General features: G+C 46.3%; 1 protein-coding gene across 1 annotated transcript in view; it reads left to right on the top strand.

The window, feature by feature from the left end:
• The window catches only part of GPC3 (glypican 3), a 149,078-nt gene that overhangs the window by 103,374 nt on the left and 31,331 nt on the right, over positions 1-14,373 (top strand). Inside the window, exon 6 of the mRNA XM_071757701.1 lies at positions 461-581. Within this exon, the coding sequence (XP_071613802.1) occupies positions 461-581 (121 nt within the window). The remainder of the gene's footprint in view (positions 1-460; positions 582-14,373) is intronic.

Below are 14,373 nucleotides of genomic sequence, written 5' to 3'. Positions count from 1 at the left end.
TAACTGGGTCATCCCACTCATTTTTTTTTTTTTGGCTGTGGGCACAACACTACTGCTCTTGTACTGGAGTCTCTGTGGTCTGCCAAGATTTATTTTAAACAAACATGAGCAAGCCAGAATTTCTGAGCCAACATTTTTAGGACTCTTGGGTGCAAGTTATGTGAAAATATTTATCCCTCTTGTATACTCTTTAACATCTTCCTTGGTTACTAATGGACTGGAAAGGACTTCATTGTCCTCAAGTGATACAAGTACATCATCTTGCTGCTTTGCAAAAGCAGAGCAGAAATATTTATAGGAATCCTTTGCCTTTTCTTTGTCATTATTAACTGTTTTGCACTTTCTGTTTTGGAAAGGACTGGTGCTTATCTTGGGATTTCTCTTGTTTGTACTGAACTTTAAAGGTCACCTTTATATTAGCCCAATCACACTGTGGTCTCCTCTGTTCTCACTCCCACAGGTACAGTCCCCAGATCACAAGGAATGGAGCAAAAAATCAGCCTGGCAACCATGAGGTGAAGATGAAAGGTCCTGAGCCAGTGATCAGCCAGATTATTGACAAACTGAAACACATCAACCAGGTTTGTTGCACTGGGGGTGGCTGTAGAGTGGGTGGTTTCCAAATTGGTCTGGCTTCCCACACACACTGTCTTTGAGCTCAGCCAGACAACCTGGAGCATCTTCACCTTCCACAGCTGTGTGTAGAGCCAGTGTCACCTTGACCCTGTGCAGTACCAGGCTTGCAGGGCACGTGTGGCAGGTCCTGATTGATCATGATACCAGGGAACTCTGTGGGTGCAGCAGGAGCAGCACGGGGCTTGGCCATTGCAGCTCTCCAGGGCTCAGCCTGAGGCTGGGAGGATGTGAGTGCATCCCTGCTGTGCACTTCTGCTGGGCATCCATCCCCCCAGTGGAAGGTACTGGGGTACCCCCCAGCACAAGGTGCTAGCAGGGGTCTATGTGGCATGCACATCATGTCCCCTCTGGTCTGAAGAGTCCTCTTTGGCATGGCTAATGGCATGCAAAGAGGATAACTTTTTTCTTTGCTGTGTCTCCTTGGTCATCTACTCCTGGTCACTACTGGGGCAAGTTACCATTGAATGAAGAAATGAGCTGGATGAGACCCTTTCTGTTGGGGAGAAAGCTTCCTTCCCACGGTCTCAGACCTGGCATCCTTGCCAGGGCAAGCACTATCTTGTCTCTACCCATCATGCCAGGCCAAGTTAGATCTGTGAACAAGCCCTGCTGCTGCCAAGGGATTAGGTGGCACCTCAGCACGGCATCCAACTCGCCATTGTGAACCTCCCAGAGCTCCTCTGCAGTGTTGTCTCAGCCCAGCTGGGCTGGGGTCTGGCTCTGGACTCTGCTCTGCTCTCTGTGTCACTGAGCAACTCGTAGAGATGTTTTTCAGTAGGCTGATAGCTTCAACTCTGTACTTCCCAGGCAAACACAGCATTGGGACCTTGCAGGGCAAGCACTTGGGCAGCAGTGCAGTCTGTTAATGCAGCAGAGCTGCCTGGTCTCTCCCAAGGGAGCTCTTACCAGCGGGGACCATGTTCCAGGTTGCTCTGGCATCATGCTTTGGGCAGCAGCAGGTTCCCAGGGTTAATCCCAGCTTTGCTTCCCAGCTGGGCGGGCTGTGAGGGCTGCTCTGCCCGGAGTTGCTGCCTTAGCGACTTTTCTGCTAACCTCTGCTTTCCTGCTCCCAGCCTGCCAGGGACTGTTTCCATAGCACTTCCCGGGTTAACCCCTGCACTTTCTGATGCTGCCACACCTCCTTTGCTGCTGCCTGGGAGTGGGATGCAGTGAGGGACTTGGCGTCTCCAGGAGCACCCTGGCACCCGGGAGCTGATACGGGCAGTGGCAGCACAGCCCGACTCTGCCTTCCCACACAGAGCTGTGCCATCTGCCAGCAGCCCAGAATTATTAAAAAGGGGGGGCTGGGAGGGGTGGTTGGGTGGGAATAGCATAATGGGCTCCCTATTAAATGGGGTAGAGGGCAGGCTGCAACCTGCAGGTGATAATGATATTTTGCCGTTCACAGTGAGAAAGTCGCAGGGAACAAAACACGGTTATTAGTGCACTTGAAACTGCTGACATAAAGTGGTTGTGAAATGCTGGCTGCCAGATTGGGTCAAGTTAGGTCTTTGCTGAACAGTTCAGGCTGCTGAGAAGAAGAACGGGAGACCCTGAGCTCAGCTGCTCGCAGGAGCTCTGTCTTTGTTAGCCCCTGCTCTGGGAAAAACAGTGATAAGGGTGTGAATATGCTCAGCTCGATCATGATCTCTTAAAGTGCTTCCCCTCCTCAGCTTGTAATATTGGATTGGAATGTGTTATGGGGGGCAGGTGAGTCGTTTGAGTTTAAAAGGCATCAATACAGAGTTTGGGAGAATATTGAGCCCCCTTGTAAAGTTTTGTTTGAGAAAGAGGGGGATGGAGAATAAAATGAAAATATAATGGGAAGTGATCTGCAGAAATTAGTTATGAACCTAGCTATTCCTGCATGAATTCTTTAGTTTACTGTAAATAGCTAATGTATTGGGAAAATAACTGTGGAGGTCACTTAAATTTGGGATATGGGGTGTCATAGCTCACCATCACACTTATTTTCTTGGCCTACTGAAGCTTTGTACTTTCCCTCACATCTGGAATGCATCTTGAATGCTAAAAGTAGGAAATGTTGAAGGAGCAGCTCTGGATGAATTACAGTTGTGCTTTTCAGGTGCTGGCTTCAGATCTGGGAAGCAGTGGGGACTCTGGGCTGGGCAGGGGTGAAAATCTCATTCAGCAAGCTCAAGCCAGCAACAACATTTAAGGGTTTTCAAACATCCAGAATATTTTGGAGAAAAGAGCATCTTTTCAATTATTTGTAGTACTCAGAGCTATAAACTGGGTTACCCATGTGAGTACCAGTAAGTTGTGAATTTAGTAGCATATAATGTGTTGTGTTGGAGATGGAGTGTGGATTTTGTGGATGTGGGCAGATTAAGGAGCCATGCTGGATGGTGCAGTTTTTAAGTGTTTCACAACTTTTACTTGTAGATTTTTGCTAATGTCTGTACTTTGCTGATGAGCTGGCTCCGATTTATTCCAGGCTGCTTGTGCTGCTGAAAAATGTGGGTTCTTTAAGCAGGAAGTTTTGAGCTTCCTTGACTTTGGCAAATGTATTTTGTGTGGAAACTCGTTAGTTCATGTCAGCTCAGACTGAATCTGGATAAATGTGCACCCATATATGGAAAAGTCTCATCAAATTTTTGCAGTTTGAAATGAGAATGGTGTCTGCGCATTAGCACAAAATCTGTGGGAATTGAAAGGAGTATGGAAGACTTAACCCAGAGACAAGGGGAAGTACAAGTTTGCCAGATTGCATTAGTTTGGTTCAAGTACCTTTTATCAAGCTAAAATAAATAAATGAATAAAGCTTGCTGCCTGAGTAATGTGCTGTCTCAAGTCAGCCCATTCTGGATGAATCCTCTTGGTGATGCCTGCTCATCCCATCAAGACTCCAGACCATTTTGTGTCACCTGATTGTGAGATTGTGGGTGGTGCTATTTTCTGTGTGTTGGTGAGAGGGTTTATTATTGCCATATTGGAAGTAAGGATTTATTATTTTTTTGTTGTTGTTCTGTTAGATGTCTACCAAGTTTTGATTTGAGTTATTTTTGCTGCATGCCCAGAGGCATGAATAGCCCATCCATAAATATTAGCACTGTGATCTCAGCTGGGAGGCCAAGGGTCACCTTCAGGAAAATGAGTTGGAATTGGTTCCTAACTTTTATTTCCCAGAGTGGATGATGGTCTGTTTCCAGCTAGAAGGGGTTTCACTCATCCCATACGTTAAACTCCATTAAAATTGAAAGGTTGTTCTGTGGCAGCATGAGGTCTTGCTCAGTTTTTTTTTTGACTTGGTAGCATCCCTAGGCAGAAGATGGTGTGTGCTATTTCCTCAGGTCACTCAATTTTCCTCCCACCACAGAGACATTTAGGTGGCCAACAGATGGGGATAAGGTTCAAGTTTTAACATGGAGGTGGGACCCATGATGTCCCCATCTGACTTTGTGCTCTCTGCAGTGCTCATGGGGCTCTGATGCTTTACCCTGTCCTTACTACACTTACCTGTTTAAGCTTGTGCTGAGTTCTGGTCCCTTTTTATGCTTAGATAAATCCTGATGTTTATCATAAAACCATCTCGAGGAGGAGGAGTGTAATACTGGAAGAAAAGGGGGAAGAAACCCCACAAAAAATGAAGTATAAAATCCATAAAAGGAAACTTGACGGAGGGAGATGTGTCTTTACAAGACTGAAGGGCCTGGAAACATATTGTACATTTCCAGACACTGGAGTTAAGGCCTCATTTAGAATATTTCATATATATTGGAGTTTGACAGTTCTTTGGTTTCCACATCAAACAATCTGTAATTTATTGCCCCGTATAGGGGCTGTGTTTTTATCATATTGCATATTCTCTAGCCAGAAATCTAACTACCATATAAGCTCTTGAAAAAAAGACAAAGCCTTTGGGATTGGAATCCAGGCAATATGCCTTCACAGACCCTGAGAAACCTGCTTTGATTTATTTCTTTGGAAATAAGGGGAACACAAAATTTCTTGGAGCATTACAGCTGTTCCCCCCCAAGCAGGATCTCTCTGCCTTTCCTCATGTGCTAGGAGTAAAGACCTGGGTCCTGCAGTGAGCCCTGTGTGAAAGTGCCTTGTGTTGCTCTTCGTGGGGTTTACTGGAGGATGAGAACAAAATTTTGAAGTTTTACGAGGCAGTAAAACACAGAGCTCTAGCTGGGAAAAAAAAAAAGCAAAAAAAAAAAAGCAGTCCCAGAGGTGGGAATGACCGAAGACAAAATAGAGTTCAAGTTTGCAAAAAAGCATGTCTTGACTTTCAAATAGCTGCATTTCAAGCTGGGTTGATCAACCAATATGTCCTGTATTTGTTTGTAGGTTTAATGGGCTGTTTCCCTGCAGCCTGCAGCGCAGGGCATGGCAGAGGTCACCCAGGAGTTAATTTGGAAAGGGGCCAAAAGGCCACAACTTGATTGAATCAAATGTAAACAAAATAGTCCTGGGAACTGCTCGATGCCCTTGTGCCTGAGTCTCTCAACCTCTTTGCTAAAAATATAGAGTATGGTGAAGCATTGAGGATGATGAAGGGGGTTTAACCCCGCTGCAGGGGGTTGGTGCTTGGAGCAGCAAAAGTACGAACAGGGACCCTGCATCTTCTTCTGGAGGAGATGTGGGGTCCTGGGGGGCTGTCCCTGTCCAAGCAGGAAAAACTATTGAGTTTATTATGGGAGAGCCTGGGGAGCTGAGGGGTTTTCAAGAATGTATTTCCCCTTCAGAAGAATCCGTGACTCTGACAGATTTGGTGGAACCACAACTCTCTGTGGCCTGCTCGGCTTTGTGAGGTTTATTGCTCCCACTGTATTTTAATTCCATAGCCAGATGAAGCAGCATAATAATTAGAAAAATGCACAAACTGCCAGATTGTTAAATAATGTGATGCACAACCCTTATCACTTGAAAATACAGTATTTAAACTGCACCAAAACAAGTTGCTTTTTGGCTAATTTTCCACTTTTAATTTAATAAGTTAACACTACGATGTTTTAAGTGCTGTATATGTGTAATATAATTTATCAAGTCCTCAAAAGAAATGTTAATAAACACAATAATTACTTGGACATGCCTTTTGTTCAACATTATTAAACAGTTTGTAACAATTAAAATATTAAAAACACATGTTGTTGAAAGCAACCAGACATTGCAATTATTTCTTACTAAGGCTATTAAATAAAATGACAGAAGATTTTTATTTTAATGACAAATGCATTTTGGAATGGATCACCTAATTCTTCTTTTACTACACAAAATAATCTGTAGCTCCACCAAGTCTAGGCCTGGTATTTAAAGTCTAGCTCCATCCTGCTTTTGAACCATGCCTTGGCTCTCATTAACACACCAGGTTAATGCTCTCCAACTCCATATGCAAGTGGCAATTACAGGATTTTGCCAGGCCAGTTAAATCAGAGGAAGTGTGACCCTCTGTAATGAGAACATAATTAATCTTGAACATATCTGACTGTTGGGTTGCTTTTTAAACCCAAACCCCCCCTTGCCAGCTGAGCCCCTATCTGCAGATGTCCCACGGTTATGTTTATTGGGGAATGCTGTACCCACAGGTCTCCCAAAATGTTGGGGTTTTTTTTGTTTGTTTGTTTGTTTTCAAAAAGCTTGAGAGTATTTGGACCCAGTGTGTTCGTGTGTGTTTTGTTTTTAACACAGATTTTGGTTTTTTCACAGATTGCTGAAGTTTCTGACCTCTTTTTCCAATGGTCTTGCATGAGATGAGAGCGTAAGGGCTGCACTGTTAAGCCTCACATTTTTACTGCTTTTGCAGTTACATTTGCTGTGGAATGTGAGGTATTTCCCATTTTCAGTAAGGAAAGGGTGGTAAATAGGTGCATTTCTGGTACTGATCAGTGACACTGAAGCTTGGAGTTGTTCTGAAGGCCTGAGCATCTCCGATGTGCTGTGTAAGCCTGGCTATGACTGCTGTCTCTTTCTGACTGAGGGGTTTTATTGAAGGTAGTGCCAAAATGCCCATCAGTATCTGAAGTTCCCCTGTCAGCCAGTTTTTGGAGAAAATAATTCACTGTAGGATTTTTTTAGTGAAGCACCCAAGTCCTTTGGTCCATTCCCACATGTCCCTTTTTTGGTAAATAATGAGATTGCAGAGCTACCATTTTCTGAGACAAGATTCACTATTTCCTTGTCCTTCCTACTTTTGTTTATCTTTCCCCTGACAATGAATTTCAGGAACACGTGGGAGAGAACTGGGAAAGGTGTGTTTCCATCTGAAGCCTTGTATCTCCTTCATCAGTATGAAGAAGAAATGTCTCACCTGTGCTTCCCTTTTGCTAATTCCATTTGGCTTTCCAGGGGCTGCTTTATTCATCCGTGGTGTTTCAGCACTTATCTAGTATTGGAATAGATACTTAGCTCATTTGAGGCTATAGGAGCAGCAAAGCTTTCCTAGGTACTGCATCCAACTCTTTGCTTTTCTCAGCAAGAAGAAGGAAGCTGCTGGGACTGAGGTTGCATGGGTGGCAGTTTTGGTCTACTCCCATACCACTTTATTTTTTGATGTTCATCACCTTTGGGTAATATAAGTAACATTTTACCACTCTTCTTCCCTGAAATTCCCAAGTTACTGTAATCTTATGCATGAGAAGAGATTCGACTTTGCCCCTTCAGCTCTGGCAGGGATACAGGTGCTTCAGGTGTGTCCTGCAGGGACCAGCCTCCAAACAATTCCATGGAAATCAGCTGGCAAAAAAATACCTTTAAAGGGGATTCTTTTGCTTTTGTGTCCCAAACATGCACCTGATGCACAGCAGTGCTTTAAAACACCAGATATCCTATACCAGTGCTGGAGTTTATCCTGTTGGGGAGGAAACAACCTGGAGGAATCCTTGTGCAGCAAAAGATGGTGTAAGTAGAGCCATTGATACCAAATTAACAGTTAATTACAGTTATTCTGGGCCTTGTTAATTGTATCAAGTGTCACCCTGTGCTGTGACTCAGGCTGGTGATTTAATCAGTAGATGCCCAGCCCCAGATGGTCCCAGTAACAAAGCACACTGGCGTCAGTGGGATGATTGGTAGTTTTCTCATTTATGTGTTTTCCTCTAATATTTGACTTAACATTAAGGTTTTTTAAGTGTGGTCCAGACTGAAAGGGGACTGGGATTCAGGGATCTTAATCTTTACAATCCAGAGAAGGCCTGCAATGTATCTTGCAGTTGTCTGGGCTGCAGAACAATTGCTTTTGTTCTTGAGAAGACTCAACAATGATGTTACTTTTGGTTCCCGTCTGACTGTGGAACAGCTTCCTGATGATGTGCTCAGGGGAAGGGAAGAGAAAGCATTACTGTCAGCCCTGGTGCAGGCAGGGAGGGCTGGCTCTTTGCATGGGCTGTGGATGGAGTGCCAGGACCAGGGACACCTGTGACATTCCTGCTCCATCTTGAGCTGTGGGAAGGTTGGAGCTGGAGATTTCCCCAGTGCAATTCTGCCTTTTCACCAAACCCCTCTGTCTGCAGTGGGAAAAAGCTGCTTTTATGGCTTTTGTTCTCCCAGAGGTGTTAATGTGTGTCTGCTCCATGACACCAACTCATGGATGGGGATGGGTAGCAGAGGAGTCCTCCAAGATCCTGACTGCTCAGTACCTTGATAGAACTGAAAGCACTCATTGGTTTGGCGTCCCTTTGAGGGCAAGAAAATGCGAAGTGTCTTACTACTGTGTTAGGAAGATGTAAGCTGGCTGAAGCTGTTAATTTGGTCTCAACAGCTTCATTCTTGCAACAACTGTCACCAAAGCTTGCCTGATATGAAGGAGAAGGGGCATTGGACCTACATCCCACCCAGCAATCCTGTCCTGGGAAAAAGTGGTCCTTTTTTTAAAGCACTGGCTTGGCTTGGTAAGAAGCTGAGGCTGCTTTTGGGACCTGTCCTGATGGTCTGTCCCACTTCGCATGGAGGCAGTAGCCAGCAAAGACTGCTGCAGCTTTCATCCAAGCTGTGCCACTGTCAGAAGGTGCAAGAGGTTTTGTACATTTTAGAAAATGAATAATTTGTGATCTCATTTCCTTTCTTACACCTGCTGACAAAGCAGATGTTTGTAATTTAGGCAGGTCTCTGCACTGGCAGTCCCTGTCCCCACTCAGTGACACTGCTTTGACCTGTCTGCCTTGGGGCAGGTGTGAACAACCCTCATGGCTCAGGAGGGCTCTCTCAGTTAATGCTGTTGCTCATTAAACTTATTGGCTTGGTTCTGACATGTAAGTAACTGCAAAGTCCAAGTCCAGGTTGTATTTTAGTGCTCTTGCTGTTGGAGCGTGTGCTGTGAGGGTCCTTTCAGCAGAGCAAAGAGGGAGGTTTAGGTTGCAGCAGTGTCTATTGCCTATGGCCTTGCTTGACTGTACTGTAAGGGAACACTTGTTTAAAAGAAATAAATATGCTTGGCTGGCCTTCTGAGGACACATGTGAGAAGATGCTGTCTTGTTAGACATGGGGAGCTGGGAGGCAGCTGGCAGCTGGCTGAAGATGGGTGTCTGAGCCATCAAGATGTATCGTGATGGGCAGGAAATTACTTCTTATTTTTGGCAGGACCTGTCAAATGCCTCCTGCCTACCAAAGGGGAAGAAGGTTACTGACCTTTCCGTGCAGCATACACACTCCTAAATGCTGAGGGTGAGACTTGTGTCGTTGGGTTTCAGGGCTTCCTCTGCAGGTGTTGGGTCTCACTGGGGGAGGATATAAAGTCACCGACTTTGGAAATAATTTAAGTGCTTAGTTGCTTCAGCTGCTCAGCTGATGACTGCTTCTGCGTAGGAGAACCATCCTGGGCAGAGCTCCTCTTGCTCTGGAGGCCTGAGCTTTGCAGGGTCTGTTTCTGTTGGATGCATCCAGTATTGGTGATGAGTTGCATCCAGTGTATCAGCAGTGCCTGGAGCCTGGATGTTGCCTCCTCCTGTCTGCAGACTCATCCTAGGAGGCAGATGCTGATTTCCCAACTCTGGGAAACTCTTAAATTTTCACTTCTTTGGGTTTTAGCAGGCAGCAGCCATGCTGTGAATGCAGAGGAGAGCTGTGGCATTGCCCATGAGCCAGCCCAGACATCAGCCATAGATTAGGGACCATGGAGAGACCCCATTTCTGGGATCACCTCTGGTCAGGTTTGTCTCAGTCAAATTCCTGTTTAATGTGAAGTGTCTAAGTGCTTGTGGCAGCAGGGCTGGGGGGTTGGGGCTCCCCCCTGTCAGCTGGGCACCTTCTCCAGCAGCTCCTTCCTCCTCCATCCCCCCAGCTCTGCTCTCCAGGCAGGAGAGTGTTGACTGTGGGGTGACAGGGAGGGGGGACAGGATGCTGAAGGCCACTGAACCCTCAGCTCTCCAAGAGTATGTTCCAGGGCTCAGATGGATCCAACCTGTCCCAGTGTGGTGGCCAGCAGGTTCCCAGGGAGGGCAGACCTGCTGCTCACTCCTGCCTAGATAACAGGTTTGGGGAGTGTTTGCCATGGCATCCTCCTGCCTGAAAGTCTCTGCTGAAATAAACAGCTTGGTTGCTAGCCCTGGACTACTTGAGTTGTCTTGTCTGACAGGAGGTAACTGGCGTATGGGGCAGGTATCAGTCCCCTTTGAGAGCTCTGTGGAGATCTGGGGATGCTCACCAGAGCTGTTTGCAGTTGCTTTTTGGGCTTCCAGTGCCTTGGGGTGAATGCAGAGGTAAAGTTAGAAAGAACAGCCCCTGGGAAGGCAGGGTGCTGGTTTTTGGGTGGAAACCTCTGTGCAAGACAACATTATGCACAAAAATACATTTTTTTGAGAAATTCCTTTGTGCTGGGAGTTTGTAGGGGAAAAGGGAAGTGTCTGGGGCAGAGATTTCCCTGTAATTTGTGTGTGCAGAAGGGGGGGAAGTGAAGAAAATCCTTCCAGTGCAGCTGTCGGCTTGCTGTGTCCTACCTGGTGCCAAGGATGAGATGTTTGTCTTGCAGGCAACCCCAGCAGACACTGCTGAGAGCTGGAGTGTGGTCGTGTGAGCCAAGAGGAAATCTCCCAGCCACTTTGAGGTGGATGGGACGGGATGGGATGGGATGGGATGGGTCAGGCAGCAAGAGGGCTGTAGGGCTGCCCTGCCTTGGACATGCTGATCCTCCTCCACAGACATGTGGGGCTCTTTCAGCAGATAGCTGAAGGTGTTATGATATCTACCTGTCCTCCTAGATGCTCTGGCATCCGGGTGCCTGCCTTCCAGGTTATCTCTGCTCAGATATCTGAAGGATGTGTGATGGAAATGAGGGGGTTGGTTGTTCCACCTCTGCCCATTGTCATCTTGTTCCTTGTGCTCCTCCTTTGCTTGTTGTCTCCTGTTTTGTCTTCTGGTGATGTGTACTTTGGGTCTTCCTGAGGGGTGTTTGGATGACAGAGTGGGGTTCTGCTCCAACATAACTAAAAAAAATATGGAAAATATGGATAATAGCAGTGATGGGTCCTGGCCCATGTAGGCTCCCACGCTTTTTCTCCACTCAGTTGCCAAGGCCCTGAGGGGTGGCTGCTTGGCAGGTGGAGAAATTGGTCCAGGTTCTCCTGTCTGGTGATGCAGAGTGGGTGGAAAGGAGAGGGGAAGGCAGCTGGGGTTGCTGGTAGGAAACTGAGAAACAGCATGAGAAGAAAGAGCAGGGAAATTATTTCAGTGATGAAATTATGTGGAAAGGGTTCAAAGGAGGTAGGCCTTGCAGGTAACAAGGAAGGAAGTATCTTGCAATGCCTTCACCATCCTCAGGTGTGGGTGGTTATCTCCCTGCTGGGGACAGCTGTCTTGGTGACTTTCTTTTCTAGTTTCATTCTTCCAGGCAGTCTGAAAAGATTGAATTATGAGAAGAGGCTGAGCTCACTGGGGTTGTTTAGTTCTGGAGGAAAGGAGGCTGAGGGGAGACCTCATTGCTGTATTTGGCTTCCTCACGAGGGGAAGAGAGGGGACTGGCACCAATTTCTTCACTCCTGTGACCAAAGACAGGACTTGGGGAAATGGTAGGAAGCTGAATCAGGGGAGGCTTAGGTTAGGTATCAGGAAAAGGTTTTTCACACAGAGAGCAGTTTAGCAATGGAACAGGCTTCCAAGGGAAGTGTACACAGCACCAAGCCTGCCTGAGTTAAAGCAGCATTTGGATGACACTCTCAGGCACATCCTGGGGGTGCCCTATGCAGAGATGGGAGTTGGACTTGATGGTCCTGATGGGTCCCTTCCAACTCTGCAGATTCTGTGATTCTACGATTTCCCCAGTGTTGGCATCAGTGTGAGGCTTGGGATGAGCCAGAAGCACATGGGGACTTCCCAGGTCCCCAGCAGGCTGGGCTGGACCCTGTAGCCCCACTGGACACCCACACTGTCCTGTTCCTTCCTACCCTGCACAAAAACAAGCTGTAAATAGCTGCAGGGTAGAAGGGGAAGGAACTTGATATAAGCTGAATGAGTTGATGGTAAAGCCTGAGTAATCTCTTTTTCCCATGTGCCCTGTGATGAATGAGCATTTGTTGGGGTTGGGGAAGTGACACTTCCCCTGCCTGGGGCAGAGCTGGCAGGAGCCCATCCCTCTGCCTAAACCTCCGTGTCCATGGGAGCATCTTGTCCTGGGCATCAACCTGCTGTCACCAAACTGGAGCAATTCATAATGGCTTGGCAGCACCTTCTGCTGCTAAAAGAGATTTACTGTCCATTGTGGACTCATTTTAATTACTGCCAGCACTTAGGGGTCTTTATCTGTCTTCCTTTACCCATAGGGATGTTGTCGGGTTTGATAGCTAATCTGGAATTAAGCTGATGATCCATAAAGTAGGGCCACCCTTTGGCCACTAATTCACTGCTGTCACCAGCTCATTTGTGCTATCAAGAGAGTGACCAGGAAAACCAATTTACTGGCAGCTGAGAGCACCTCCTCTGCACCCTGTGAAGACAGTAAAGGGTGGGGGTCCTGTTGTGCTGGTAGACACCCAGTGTTGCACAGTACAGATTTTTCCTGTTCCAGGAGATGGTATTTTGAATGCTAGAAGTTAAGACTAAAATATTATTTAGTGGCTGAAGAGCCACAGAGCCACTATATTGTCTCAGAGCTGCGATTCACCCCTTTTGGCACCCATTGCCATGGCCTGAAGTGAAGCCCCAAATCAGGAGTGACCCAAGATCAATACATGGGAAGGGAATCCCAGAGCAGGCAGAGGTGTTGCCTGGGGCTTGGTCTGCTAAGTATGGCTTCAGCAGTACAAAACCTGAGACAGCTCAAAGCAGAGAGCATGAGAAAGAATTTGCTTTTAGGGCAGCTGATAAAATAGCTGACATGCCCATCTTATTGTTTTTCCAAGCACTGAAAATGGCTTTTCCAGCTCCAAAGCTTGCTTCTACTTTATTAGCATTTGATTAGTGATTGCTTCGTGTTGTGCTGAGCTTGAACTAGGAGTGCAATTTGGAACAGGCTTTTCCTCTGCCATCTCTGTGCTGCCAAAGTGCATCCAACTGGAAGGGCCATAGGGAAACCACAATCCTGCCAAAATGGGATCTTCTGCCCATGGGCTCATGTGGTCAGAAGGGCAGCAATGCCCACTTGTGCACAGTCACACTCACTCGTGCAAGGCAGAAGTACAAATCCTGGTATTTACAGATAGGGAACATTGAGTTTGTAGTTGTGTTGCATTTTGTTGCCACCCAGGAGTGAGAAAGCTCTCTGGAGCTTGGAAAGAGGCAAGTGATGTGATGCTGTGGATGTTCCCTTGAGTTTCAGCTTCCACATGCTCTTGTGCCAGCAAGGCCTCTGTCCATAGAGAGGATAAAGTGAACAGAGCTGAGAAATAGGGAAGTGGAGTGGAGGGCACAAGTAGATCTCATGATGAGGGTTGGTTAAATAATAAAGAAAGTATTTGCTAATAAAAGATAATTTTTTCCATGCTATTTCCAGGGCTAATAAGCAGAGGAAGTGGAGAGAATTGATTCTCCTGTTGCATGCTTGTGTATGATCAGGCCACAAAATTTAAAACACATGAGTTTTCAAAAAGTCCCCAACTTCAGCCTTTTAAAATGGGTTCCTTCCCCTGATTCTTGCTTGTGATCAGATAATGACCTTCATAAGCAAAACAATCCCAGCTGTATTTCATAATGGGAATATACTTCTGTACATTGTAATGAGCTGTTAACAGGCAACAGTATCGTGTGAAAATCTGCACGTTTCCCATGATGCTGCCCTGATTTTTAAAAGCCACCCATAAATTATTCACTATTGCAGATTTCAAAGTCACGATTGGCCATAAGATGGAGTTTTTCTCCCCCCAGACTGATGTTTTCAGCAGTCTGGAATTTAAAATAGAAAAACCTGACCTGTTAGGAACCTTGGGTACCTGAAAGTGTGTGGTTGGAGCGGGTGGCTTGTGTGATGCCAGGGGAAATTACACCTTTTCTCCTCCAAAACTCCTTCTTACCACAGAAAGGCAATTCCACGTTCTGCAGATGGTCCTATATTGGTAGGTTTGGTTGAATTTTGAAGGGTTTTTAGCAAAACTAGGGACTGTTTTTTGGTGCTGGGTCCAGTTCCCAGGGTCCTCTTCTTGATGCCAAGCAGCACCTGGACACATGGCTGGGGATCCTGAGGAGTTTCTGGACTAAGGCACCTTTTTTGCTAGCTGTGAATACTTGATTATTAAGCCTGTATTACAATCCTGGATATTATTTTAGCTGCAAGTTCAGTCTCCATCCTCTCCAGCTTTTTAGGTTTGATCGTATTCCAGAGGCTTACTAAAAACATGCGAAGAATTT

Source organism: Heliangelus exortis, chromosome 14, assembly GCF_036169615.1.
Source record: "Heliangelus exortis chromosome 14, bHelExo1.hap1, whole genome shotgun sequence".
NCBI classification, from domain to species: domain Eukaryota; kingdom Metazoa; phylum Chordata; class Aves; order Apodiformes; family Trochilidae; genus Heliangelus; species Heliangelus exortis.
This window is presented reverse-complemented; position numbering and strand designations above follow the sequence as displayed.